General features: G+C 43.9%; 1 protein-coding gene across 3 annotated transcripts in view; it reads right to left on the bottom strand.

Moving 5' to 3' along the window:
- Window positions 1–13983, bottom strand: part of CAPZB (capping actin protein of muscle Z-line subunit beta) — a gene marked incomplete at its 5' end in the record, with an annotated part of 57617 nt that overhangs the window by 35079 nt on the left and 8555 nt on the right. For 2 of the 3 annotated variants that reach the window (XM_084274768.1, XM_084274769.1), the window contains one exon: window positions 7089–7178. In XM_084274768.1, the coding sequence (XP_084130894.1) occupies window positions 7089–7178 (90 nt within the window). Of the gene's footprint in view, window positions 1–7088; window positions 7197–13983 lie in introns of those variants that run through there. The other variant, XM_084274767.1, reaches the window with a different exon arrangement.

The following is a 13983-nucleotide window of genomic DNA, read 5'->3' as shown; positions in this document are numbered from 1 at the left end:
CTGCTCTGCTATCAAGACAAATAATCGCTTGTGCCAAGTTGAAACCATATACTTTTTGGAGTAGCTACCCTAATAACCATTCCTTCTTGACTGGCTTTTTGGTAAAAGACCTTATCAACTCATCATCTGTTTCTGAATTTTTTTTTCTTTTTTTTTTTAAAAAAATATGATTCAAGCAGCATCTAAAAAAAAACGTTTAGAGGAAAGAAGAATATTACAGCAGCTCTTCATGTCTTACCCTCCATCCCTGCTTTGACCGTGCTGGCTGAACTGCATCAAATTCTGCATCTTACATGTTCAGGGCAGTAAGTATTTTGGCTCTCTGGTGTCACTTGCACAGCCAAGTTCACTGCTTTCTTCTACAGCCCTGAAGTGAATCATGTTTACAACTGAAGCAGCAACATTGTTAGGGTAAAGTCCTGGACTTGGAAATAGTCTTTTCCCGTGTTTATTCAGAGGTCAGCGAGCACTGACCTCCACAGGAACCTTACACACTGGAAAACTATGTTAAATGCAGAAAAATTAAAGATGAAACACATTTTCCCTTAGTGAATCAGAAGGAAGACAAAGTGAGCTTCAAAAGCTCAGCACAGGCAGCACTCAAACCCATTTGTGTTTTGAATTTGTGCCTGTAACACGCAGGTATCCGAATACACATGTGATTAGAGCAGTTTTTAATTAAAAGCCACATCCCAGAGAGGAAAGCGAGTATTTTAATTGCATGTGAACTCTTAAGTCTGGATTTCCTTTTTTTTTTTCCCCCTCAGACAACTTGCATCACTCCAGAAGTGGAGAAAACCACTGCTCATGTTGCTTGGGGAAACCGCTCAAATGCAAAGAGGAGCCCACGCACGTTACCCAGCGCTCCTGTGAAATAACCATTCTGGCACACGACCCCCCCTTTCAGCCTGGATTCCTTCCCTCCAGGCCAGCATCTAATAAAATATTATTATAATTTTTCTGAGTCATTCCACAGCCTCAGAATTTCCTGTTCCTGCCGAACACAGACGCAGCCTAACGGATGTTGTGGAAACTCAAGAAGGAAGCCTGGCTCCACTCATCTCGGGCCTAAAACCACTAGTAAAGTCACTCCCACAAATCCACACATTGCTAAACCTTAATTTGATCCATCAGATGTCCAAGGGCCACACATTCGTCAAGCTTTGTTTATTAAATGACACTTAAATGGACTTTTGTGTTCCAGACCAGATGTAATTGATACTGGAAACGGCTCAGCTTCAGTCAAGTATTCGCACTGAATTCCAGCACTGCAAGAATGAGCAAGAAACCAAGGTTTAAACCAATCAGCTTTTCTGGAAAAAGGCAAATGTTAACAGGAATGTAGACCTGAGATCTAGTTAGCTGTGTCAGAACAGAAACATCACATTAATTACAGCATTTTTCAATTCGGCTGAAGGAACTACTTTTAAAAAACTACTGTTCATAACGCAGGATCCTTGGCTTTCTTCCTCTGCTTAGCTGGAGAAAACAGGGCTTTTGCTAGCTTCAGCACTCTGCAGCTTACTGAGAAACAAAAGCTAGCCATCTGGCAGGCACAGCTAGGCTGCCCTAGACTTTGACTAGTGACCTGCAGGTGAAAGCTTCTGTATCTCATTACCAGTCACAAGTCCCACGAGCCATCACAGCGTATCAATATCTTGGGAAGTCTTGACTATTTGTGTCAAAAGTCCAGCTGGTGTTGGAGATATCCAGCAACAATTAAGGGATACACAGAGGCAGCCTCTCTCCAGCGGTGTTTCTATATCCTAGCTTTTCTTTAGAAGAGGTTAGATAGGTTTCTAATTAAGGATTCAAGCTCATCAAGCCATCTCCCACACACACTCCTTAAGAGAGATATTTAAGCAAACATCTTAAGGGTCTCTAACACCAGCAGTGCAGTGGCTGGAGCCTAGAGGGGAAAAGGGAGAGTTTAGGCTTAAAAAGAAAAAGTTAATATGGAGCCAGAAGTGAAATTCACTTTTACAGCCTGGTGCAAGTAAGTGGAGTTGCTAGCTCTACGCCAAGCATCCCATTAACAATTTACATATGTTAATCACTATCTCCAATTACCATCAAGATCTCCAGGGGTAATCTTTTCTAGCTGGAAAAGCTTATGGCCACTAACCAAATGGAAAACTGGCTCTCAATAACCATGAAGTACTTCAGAGATCCAGAGCCCTGTTCTTCAGCCAATAACCCACGTAAGAGAAGGCCAACGGGGTGCTGGTAGCTTCAAGCCTATGGCTCACGGCAGTATGTCCATGAAGAACTGCAGGACACTCAGCTTTGAGACCACAAGGCTGTCAATGCACTCCTGCTTCCACTGTTTTCTTCATAAATTTTCACTGGGTCTGATTTTTTTCCTGTTTAAAACATCTCCCACCCTCACGAGATGTTCAGCTGGCCATCTGCATCCAATTATTTTATCTTTCTCCTCGATCCTGCGTACTGCTTAGGCTCTTGGACTCCAAAGACAAAAAGCTCCAGTCACATTCTCATGTTCTTTATGGTCTGTGCAGCCCAAGCAATGAAGTTTTCCTGGGGATAAATTCTCCAGCTTCATATATCTTCAGTTACTTGAAGGCACACAAGCAGATTGGAGCCTCGCCTGGAAGCACACTAGATACCTGCGGCAAGGTCCTGAGTACTGCTCAAACATTTCAAAATCAGTTTCTACATTCTTAAATTCATCACTCTGGGAGTTTTTATACAGCAACACATTCTACTAAATACACTTAAGCATTCTCCTGCAATGAGGAAGCAAAAACGATCACCAACCAGATCTTTAATTGCAAACAGAGCCTTGAAAAATAACCAGTAAAGTTACTGCCTGAAACATCTATAAAGAACTCCAGCTTTAATTCTCCCAGGGCTGCAGAGCTTCATTCTGTACTTCAAGAAAGCTTTCACTTTGGGGAATAGGTATTATTTGAATAAATAATATGGATTCCCAGTCTTACTGGGAAAAGAGAGGAAGAAAGTTGTGGCTGTGAGCAAACCCCACTCTCCTGGCAAAGTCCACTTGTCCATTTTGTGATTCAGTTTTGGAAGGATGATGCTCCATCCCCACTTCATGCCAGCCACCTGATTTTTCTGAGTCAGCTGGATTTTTCATCTAATGATATTATACACTCAGGCAAACATCCAAATTAGATGGAAATTTGTACTTGTGAGAGGAACCAGCTTAACTTCTGCCAACACTGAGAGCACATCAACTGCCGCACTCAAGTCCAAGCCATCAAGACAACCCTGTCACAGACCCCTTCTTTGCCACACGTGGCCCATGAGCACAATCCATCCAATTTCTGTATTCCACCTTTTCAGGAGGTGCCTCTCCAACACATCAGGGAAGCAGTCTTGCAAAAAAAAAAAACCCCAAACAAACCCCAAAACCTCCCGTAAGGGTTCTGGAGGCCATGCCATGCCCCCAGCCACCACCCTGTTAGGGGTGCTTCCTCCACTACCATTTCTACGGTAGCAGCACTACCCAAAAGCTGATGCCTGCTTCTGGGTTCCTTTTGGTAAGAGCACAGCTCAAAGCACATGGGGACTGACGTGCTGTGCTACTGCTCTTAAGAGAAAGGAAGGAAGAAGACAATTCTGACACATTGTTCTGATCTTCCATATAAACCAGTTCTACAGAGCTTCCTTACTTTGTGCTGCTCTGATTCCCATGAGCCAAAACAAGATCTCACTCTTAACTGATACAAAAACATTTCCACCCAGAAAATACCCTTAATATTCCCCTTGCAGCAGCGATAAGAACAGATGTGATTCATGACCGACTTCTACACACAGCACAGGGTATCAACGGCAGCAACTTCCAGACAGTGTGAGGAAACAAGGATGGGAGACAGTACTTTTGCCCTTTCCTCATGACATCTCCATGTAAGAATGGTGCAGCCACCTTTACTGCTTGTCTTAGGAGAACAGTTCAGGCTTGGCTGGCAGGTTACCACAGTTTCCAGAGGAGCTAGATGGAAAATTATTCTAATTTAAATCAGTTGTCCTTAAAAAGATATGTACCTACTCTGAACTCTTTTAGTAGACATTTAGAAGTCCTCTTGTACATTTTGACCACCTCTGAGCAGTCTATTTACAAATAATGACTAACTGAATTCCAACCAGAGCATTTTATGCCAAGGCACATTACCAGCACCATGCACAGCTTCTCCTGGGCAGGGCTTCTGGAGTCCTGTGATTGACAAGGCTCCTAATGAACTCTAATTGAAGACTCGGCAGTCTGAAAAATGCAACAACAGATGTGGTAAAAGGGCAAACCACAAGCTGTTTTGCTAATGAATGAAAAGTGTCTGGTCTGATGAGGGCCAGTGACCCAAAAACTCTCTTCCTCCACTCACCCTTTTACTTCATGTTCAAGTCTGGAGCCTTTCCCTTGTCAGCCCAACACTTGGGGGCAGCAATATACAGCCTGAACTTGTTCCATATCCTCATATTGGCACCAAGATGATCTATTAAAAAGCAGCAGCAGAGCATGGCTTTGACAGAGCAAGGGGGACCTCAGGGAGGGAACTGAGCATGCTTATCCTTTTCAGCAGGAACACAAGCCTAGAAGTAAACATCAGCTCCTCACTGCAGTAGCTTTGGAAACCTTTTTGCATACAGAAGACAGTTCCAAGTCATCTTCATTTCCTTTCAATGGATCTTAGGCAAGCATCAAAAGAGTAGTTACAGTCAGCAGCCTGGAGACCAATTCCTATAGAAAGACTACAGTATGCTGAGCTGCAAGCAGATTTCAAGAAATAAGCTGCACTTCATCATGAAAAAGGAATGATTATATCTAAGTAATTATTTGGGCCTCTGCTTCAAGTCCACACCAACATGGCAGTGCAATGAAGCAAGGAAACCAAGCACAAAGGAAGCAGAAGTCAGGGTGCCACCTTTTATAATTCTGTCTCAAGTTTAATGAACCTGCTCCCGCTCACCACGCGTTCGGAGCCTGACCTTCTGCTTCAAGGAGGTGATTGTCTGGTACAGGAAACAGAGTAAAAACGTCAGCTGTAAAGGTTTGGATGAAACTTGCCAAAAAAGGTCAAAAAACTATGTGCTTGAGTCTGGCTCGTGATGTTTTTGGAACTCTTACAGGTGGTGGTGGCAGCGTATACGCTGCTCTTGTCTAGCTAGAGTGAAGTCTTGCAGAGGTCAGGCTGAGACTGAGCTGCAGAAGAGGCCTACAGATGTCTCAACAATAAAGAAATCACACTAGATTTAACAAATCATTTCATCTCCACCACAAAGAAGGGCCTGCAGTGCTAGCGTGGGAATCACACAGACCCTCCTAACAAGCACCAAACTGCTCTGTTTCACGTTACACTTGCCATATGAAAAGAAGCCCAGCGAGCGTGTTGCTGATGGAAAGCATGTAGAGCGCTAATGAGCGCCATCCAAAAGCCATTCCAACAGTTAGAGGTAACCAGCAATTTTCTGAGTCATTAAAAAAAACCCCTCATACCACTGACAGAGTCAAGCTTACCATAGCTCCCCAAACAGCTCATTGTTTTGAATGGTCCTTGGAGCTGCTCAAACCTTGATACCAGTTCAGTCTTCCAAATTCCATCAGGAAACCAACCATGTCACACCAGATCATATCAATGATTTAGTTGTTCGGTGTCCTACCTCCAGCAACAGCCACAAAAATGATGCTTTAGGTTGCCAAGAGTTTTGGGGGCACAGATGTAGCCAATTACTAAATGGTTTCAAGAAAGAGAAATAATCCCTTCCTGCAGGGAATAATTTCTTTCCTGACCCACTGAGCTTCCTTACCTGTACCTTGGCTTATGTAACTAAATAGTTTGATAAATTGATGTCTCAGGATAAATTTAAGCCACAACTTTTTCACCATGGGACTCCTCCCAAGTTTGCTAATGCCGGCTTCAATACCTCTCAGGAGCAGAGCTCCTCAGTTACACTTTTACCTGTTAAGCAGTTGATCTTCCACACACAAAGATAAACAGCTTGGACACAGTTGAAGTAATTTAATTAAGAGGTACTAGCTCAAATAGACTAGCTCAAAGAGCTGCTATGTGCAGAACAATCAGCTTTTTAGGGTCTCTTGGACAAGTTTTGTCAGCATCATGCAATAAAATTCAGCCTTGCAAAGAAAAGGGATGTAGTTCTCACTAGAGCGAAGAAAAGACTTAACTCAAAGGTCTAACTCTCAATGTCCTCTGTCTGCCAAAATTTAGAAGCTTAGATCAGAAATAAGCCATATATTGAGACCAGAGAGTAGAAACAACCTCTCCCAGCTGCACATATAGTAGGTTCTATAGAGATTAAATCCGTATTTCAGTAATACTTTAAGTTGCTCCAGAGACATCTGTGCCAGGCGCTGTTTCCAGGGACAGTTGACACTAGTTAGGCTGTTACAGCCCAACTGCACATCCCAGGATGCATAATTTAATCCTATGCAACTAGTAATGAGCACACACATCCTTCTGAGGGTAGTTTTCTTCATTTGCAGTTTCTAGAAGGAAAAAAGTGTTGGGGCAAATGGAAAACAGGTATCAGCACAAGACATGTGGCCAAGAGGTTTTATTGGATACTCAGTGGACTGCAGAATACCTGATGTAGTGTAAATTATAAATTGATTTGGGTATTCTACAGAATGTTCTGCAATATTCTGTCTCAGTGACATCTCAAGTGTGTGTCACCGCACATCACCCGTACCTACCACATAAGCCCTGTGTCAAGCTCCAAACAGGCACAGAGCTTATCAGGAGACACCACGCAGGTACAAGGGCACCCATCAACCTTGTACAACTGTAGCAGGTTACTTCTCCTAAACAGCAGCCTCCAAACTGGTGATGATTTCATCAAGAAAGCTGCTAATGACCCTTTACCCAAAGCACGTGTCCGTGCACACACAGTAGTTAGGCCCTTGCTCAAAATAACCATGTAGATTCCTGACATTGTTTGGACAATCGCTGCATTCTTCATCCTCACCAAAACACAGGGACAGAAACAAATCACCACACCTCTGAGACACTTCAGAAAACATTCTTACGTACCAGATCTCTGTCACACCCAGAACTCTGAGCCATTACTTCATTAGAGCATCCAATACTCACCAAGTCAATGAGGTCACTGAGATTCTTCTCTATCTGCTGTGGAGGCAGACGCCTCATCAAATCCAAGGCACAATCCAGCTGCTGGTCACTCTGCAGAAACAAGGACATCCCTCTGTCACGACATGTGCACACAGGTAACACGTCACGTTCACACCCGCACAAGAACCGCGGCGCTTGTCAACCCCTCTGATACCAGAGACAGAGTTTATAGCTTAAGCAGCAGGTTTTGTATTAATACAACAGATTTCAATAAAGCACCATTTGATTATGGATTACTGACTGGGTGTTGCTCAAGACTACAGATTTACGAGGGCAGCTTTAACTGGTGTCGTGCCACTGTGCTGCTGATGGAAAAGATTCCAGCCCTCACCTCACCAGAAGTGCTGCCAGTGTTTGTGCTAATGTTTAATGCATTGTTTTTTCATGTAATCTCAACAATAATCTGAGTTAGGGAACTGAAAGTTCCTCCTCCCAAAGCAGTTTGAACATTTCCTCATCTGTAGCATGCCATTCAGCTTGAGATAACTAGCATCCAAGACAAATTCTGCTCCAGCACAAAGCTCTCACACGCCTTCAGCTTTATCCAAAAAATAAAAGAGAGAAACTTGCACACAAAGTATGGCTCTTTATTTCCTTCTTGCTACAAAACAAAGACTGCATCTGAGAAACCAGGGACTTGAAATACCTGGAGAAATTACAGCAACATACTCCAAAGGAGTTATTACAGCTTGTCTCACATGCAATTCTGTCACCAAACCAAACAACAACATACCCTTCAACTGCACTTCAGGGTCAGAAAATGTGCAACAAACCATACCACGAACACCTGAGGAGCTGAACCACATTCTTGACATAGCCTTTATCTCTCCTTCTCACCAACACTTTCACACAAACCTAACAGTGCCCAAAACCCACCCAAGTTTCTCTGGTTGGCACAGGCAACTGAAGCACAGCCAGTTTGTTTTCACTGCTTCATCCCTTCCTTTTTTTTTCTTGGCAATTTTTAGCTTTAAATGAGTTTAGCTTCAACTTCTCCCTCCCATGTTGAGCTCCAGAAGTTTCATTGAAGGCTTCAGCGCTAAAGCAGTTGTGTTATCACGTTATTCAAGTGGCAGTCCCCTGGTCAGGGAGAAAGAGGAAGCCAAGTTTCCTGCAATTAAGCTATAGCCTAGCAAGGAGGAAAGGAGGGGGCTCTCAGTTCAGTACACATTCATTATGAAAGCTGTTCTTGAAAGATACTACCCACTCGCTATCAAAAAAGAAACAGTTTACAGCCAGCAAGACAGACAGCCCAGTCTGGAGAGATGATGCATTTACCTCACATCCAGTTCAGGTTACAGGACATCATCTTTGCAAAATACTCCAGCTCTGCAAGAGAGTTCAACATCACATCCCATAGATCTGCAGTCGCCTGCTGCAGGTCTGAGCCTGCAGCCTGAAAAAATGACTCCCAGGACAGAAGGCTGTGACAGTTGCCTGTGGTCACTGAAGGAGAATGCAGTGAAGGAACATCTATAACCTTCCATCCTGTAATCACTCAGGTAATGGGACAAGCAAGTCCTTTGCTGCAATGAGCCTGAAGCTATTTAACTTGGAAAGCAACCCCAAATTGATCACTGAACTATCACCACATTCACACACAAAAGTGATGACCAAGAAGGCCAAACCTGTTCCTTATCTTCATCAGATGTTATGGGGAAATGAAAACAACTCACTTTTTGCTACTAATCTTTCAGTCCCAGAGTAAGGTACTACCTAGATGGCCTGTGCCTGCCTTGCTCCAGCAGCCAAGCTCAGGCAGGTCTTCCTTACCAAGCACTGTCCTTACCTCCTGCTATGTCAAGGGAGGGAAGCTGGCATACAGTCACAGGGTCACGCTCCTCACTTTGGGATCATGGGAACACTTACACAAGTGCTCCATCCTCCTCTGCCAGTTGGAATTGTTTAACAGACAAAAAGCCTAGGGAGAGTTGATGGTAAAAACCACCACAAAAGTTGCAGACCCAGAGTAAGTGTTTTGAAATAAACCATGCCGAATGATGGAGTATCTCCATTTGCATGCTTTCATGGATTAACCAAGAGAACTTGGCCTGTTTTTATAACAATATATTCAAAAACAGCTATAAAAAGTCATGAGTAGGACTGCTCAAAGCAGGAGATTCTTCAAGGGTTCAGCCACGGCTGGCATACAGGCTGTGTGCAAAGTGAAACCCAAAATATCCCAACACACACCAACAGTTTATTCTGGTATGGGAGAGGGCAAAGCAAGGCTGAGCAACAGGACTCCTCAGTTTTCTTGCAGAGCATTTAAATAATTAAATGGCTCGCCAGCAGATCTAAAAGCACTGAAATAATGCAGGCCCTGCTGGATTTCTGTCCTTAACTGTGGTTATACAGCTTGAGTCTGTGCTGGCACAATCAGAAAGGCAACTCAAAGCACAGAGGTTACGAAGCGATATCCTGAGGTGCCGCATACACCTGGTACATCCTACTTCAGAATGGAAAGGGTAACTCTACCACTGTCTTTTGCTTCTAGTTCTTTCCCTGCAGCATGAAGTGATGTTTTAAAAACCATGTCTGTGGTCAAACATCTTTTGGTTCCAGACCTCTGCTGCAGCTGGAGCACCTAGAGCAGCTGTAGGTACTTCCAGAGAGACAGGAATCCCATTCAAGGTGCCAAACCAGCAGCCCAGGGTTCCCTGATTTGACAGGGAATGTCAGCCCAGGGATGTCCTACTACTGCAGATCCAACAGTGGCATGTTATTAGTGACATTAAAGCCCTCAATACAGGTGGTAGGGGGACAGTTGGACTAGATGATCTTGAAGGTCTTTTCCAACCTTAATGACTCTAAGGTGTTCTTCAGGAACATGGGATATGTGTCACCCACCTCACTATAGCTGACCCAACCTACTTGGTTCTACAACCTTAATTTCACCTGCTCTGGATTTTCATTTGCTTAATTCTCATGTAAAACTGCATACTGAAGACAGGGTTTCTTAACAAAACATTTCTACAGAATCCTTGCCTTTAGACATGGAGAGGCTTAGAAAGCCCTGCTCACTGAGAAGGTGATTAGACAGCTCGTCTCCCAGTCTGGGCTGCACTAAAAGCAAGCTCTTTGAGGTTGCAGGACTTAATGAGCTTAGTGTTTACTTGATACCAGGCTGTTTTCCACCATTCCTGTTTCATCCAGCACAGAGCTCCCGTGGAGGAGTATGGAGTTCAGACAGAAATTCTAAATGAAGTTTTATTACAGCTCAAGCCACTGAAGGATTTAGAGATCACAGGAATCTCAGAGACTGAAAATATTAGCTTAGATGAAAGCTCCTTAATAAGTTCCCTCTAAAGATGTTTGGCTATCTAGAATCTCCACTTAAGCATCTGCTACAGCGTTCCCATGATACCACCACAAGGAAAAATGTTATGAATATGTCTACAGAAGTAGTTATGTTTGTTTAGCTTCCTCTGCCTGCATCTGCTCTTCTCTTCAGCCTCCCTGCTGTACTTAGCTGATTTCCAAAAGAGAAAACCCCTCAGAACTGCCACAGGTCTCTGGTCATTTAGGCACTCCGTGCTGAGGCTCAAAGAAAAACAAGTAGCACTAGAAAAAAAGAAAATCAAATCAGCTGTATAAATGTGGAGTTGCACAGAGGCACACTTGTATACTTTAATCCATTCCATACTGTAAGCAGTAGTGTTTGAAGCTGAGTACGGGCAGATGTCCCTCCATGGAGAAAACACAAATAAAAGAAACCGTTTAGATTGGGAAGAAATCCTTCACTCTGAGGGTGGGGAGGCCCTGGCACAGGGTGCCCAGGGAGCTTGTGGAAGCCCCAGTGATCCTGGAAGTGTTTAAGGATAGGTCAGATGGGGCTTTGGGCATCCTGGTCTAGTGGAGTTGTCCCCACCCATGGCAGGGGGTTGAAAAGAGATGACCCTTGAGGTCCCTTCCAACCCAAAGCACGCTGTGATTCTGACTCTGTTCAGTGGTTTTGAGGTGTGTTTGTACATTGTGTAAGAAAACAATGCGTTTCATTTTCAGTTCTTCACCCAAGGGTAAGCTGCGGTCACTGTTATTCATTTTAAGAGTAAAAGACTCTTCTGACCTTATGTTTGTATACAGTTACCATGAAAGAGAATGCTGAACTTCCTTTTGACTCACTGGTCACATCCCCTAAAGCTCCCTAAGTTGAAGGGGACAGGGTGGAAGAAATAGCTGGCATGAGGTAACGGTCCTGGACCGGGATGCTCTGTGCTGAGAGCCACAGGCAACAGGGCCTGACCCAAGATTACACAAACCTGTAAGCAAGGAAACTACTGCACACAGCTGCTACAGCTTGTGGCACTCAAATGTGCCCTGCCAGACCAAGGTAATCACCATGCCATGTTTGTGTTATATTTTGCACAGAATTATCACTTGACAAAGGAAGTTCTTCTAAGCCAAGGTAGATACCCAGAGCCTTTCCAACACCAGTGCTGCTGGCAGAACCAGTAACACAGCACAGAGGCTGCGCTCCTGTTCTCTTCTCAGCAGCCCCAGCAACCTGGTGAGCTACTACCTGCAAGTATTTGGCACTTCTTTATAAAGGGGATCTCTACAGATGCCTTTCACTATATATACTTACGGAAATTCAGCAGCTTTCTTCAGAAGTTCCAACACCTCTCCTCTGCTAGTTACCGGAGACTTAACCGATACTCCAGGTTTTAAGGTTTACATGAACATGCAGCTCTAACCATCTCAAAGGTTAAGCCACTCCACTTGAAGGGAGGTAAAAGATTTCATTCAGAGCTCCCAGCCTCAGCATCAGCAGGAATTTACTTCTATCTATCACAAAGACCTGCAGATTTAATGCCCTAGTCTTCACAGCTTTGTTCCGATCACCCCTGTCTGACTACACTACCGCCAAGCATCAACAGAGCTGGGCAGTTTCTTCAAAAAGAAAACCAGGCTGGTCTCACTTCTGCATTGTATTTCTGTATTAACACCACTCTGAGCTAACTCCTGAACACACAGAAACCAGTTGAGGCAGTTCAGTGCTGCTTCTGCCTATTTTAGCCCTTCTGGAAAAGAAGCCACTTGGGCCACCAAAACAAAAGTAACATTTCTACTCGTGGCAGGATCATGCTACCTACCCCTTTCCCATCTTTCATGCCAGCTGAGGAGGACTGGGTGGCCTAAAAATTACTTTAGTTAGGATTAAGCTAAGAAAAGCCCCCCACATGTATTTGGCCCATGTTTGGCCCCAAAAATGCCATAAATGTTAGGCCAGCTGGGTTAGAACAGATGAAACAAAAGATCTGATTTGCCTTAGGTACAATTTTTGCTCAAGGCTGGCATCTGAAAAGTTACCCAAATTTCAAGTACAAGCTGGCATCTCAATTTTCAGACAGGAGAGATACAAAATAAAAACCTGAAGGGACACCAAAAATAGAACAATTGCTCAAGTCAGGCCATTTGAAGCAATCACACATCAGATTACTCTGGTTCCTGGTCAGTTTACAAGCAAAATATCTTCATAAATTAATCCAGGGCCAGAAATACACAACCAGCAAATGACTTCCCCCGCCCCTTCCTTTTATGTTATGGACATACCCCAGATTGTAAATCATATTATTTCCTGTCAGTTCTCCCAACAGGAATGTCTGACTAATGTTTCAGCTTTGTGATACTAAAACACTACATTTTTTTAATTGAAACAGATACACAGCTTCCCCTCCTGCTTGTCGTTTTAATCCCTGCCAACTTCCAGAGCTCCAAAGGCAGGAGACTCCCTGTTCAAATCATACAACAGGAGAACATTACTGCTAGGAGCTTGAGCAGAGGCTTGAATTATTGTAACCCCTGTGTAATAAAAAGCACAGTAGTATGTTAAGTTGCAGGATTCCCTTCCCAGCTGTCAGCATTCACTTTTTAGGATGTTAGATGGGAAGGGGAATAACTCTGGACGATCTATGAATCCCAGGCAAGTTCTGCACTCATGACGTTTCCATCAGCTGCACATTTTCCTTGCAATCTGTTTTCCTACATTATTTTCCCCTTGACTATTAACTCTCTTCTGGCAGCTCCTATCTGAAACTATTTGTACCATGCTCATAAATCGCAGCTTCCTGACAGCCAGGTGTGCTGGTGGGAGAAGCAGCGAGAGCGTATTTAAGAAACAATCGGATGTAATAAAGCTGAAGATACACTATGCTGCAGATAGTTATAAGAGAACAGGTCAGAGAACAGGCCAAAGATCACCTGTCTACCGGTGCAGACTACATCCTCCTTCTCTTGAACTACTTCTAGCTCTGTCTTCCCTGATGAGGATGCGATCCAGCTGCTTGTATCACCTCAGACACGTATGATCACACCGTGCATCAACACATCCAGCTCAATCTGCTGTGGTCTCATTTCTGCTGTGGTCAAGACCAAACAGACTGATTGCTAAGAGCATTTGTTCCATGAATTAAAAGCGAGGAGGTTTCAAGATTAAAAGAACAGCAAGAAGCAAGGGATTGGAAGATTTCAGCAGAAAGACCAGTGCTCACGAGGGATCTCTTCCTTAAAGAGTCACTCACACGTCTGCTCCAGAGGACTAAAATAATCTACGGGAAGGAGAGCAAATGAGGCAGCTTAAGTTTCACTGCCCCCAGCATGCTGATGACACTGGATACTTCTCACCATTTCAGGCTGACACCACAACTGTGGCAAGTCCTAGACAGATTCGAGGAGTGGCAGTGGTCTTCTAGGAGCAACTTCTAGAGACCTCCGTCTCCGTTCAAGCTCAATGAGCACCTCAAAGTCTGCCACCACTGTTTCACCAAATCCTTGGTTGTTGCTTTGCTGTTAGATGGTATCAAGCATCCTCTTCAATCACAGGTTGGGTTTGACTTCACTTCATCACTCCTAC

This window comes from Gallinula chloropus (genome assembly GCF_964237585.1).
Source record: "Gallinula chloropus genome assembly, chromosome: 23".
NCBI lineage: Eukaryota > Metazoa > Chordata > Aves > Gruiformes > Rallidae > Gallinula > Gallinula chloropus.
This window is presented reverse-complemented; position numbering and strand designations above follow the sequence as displayed.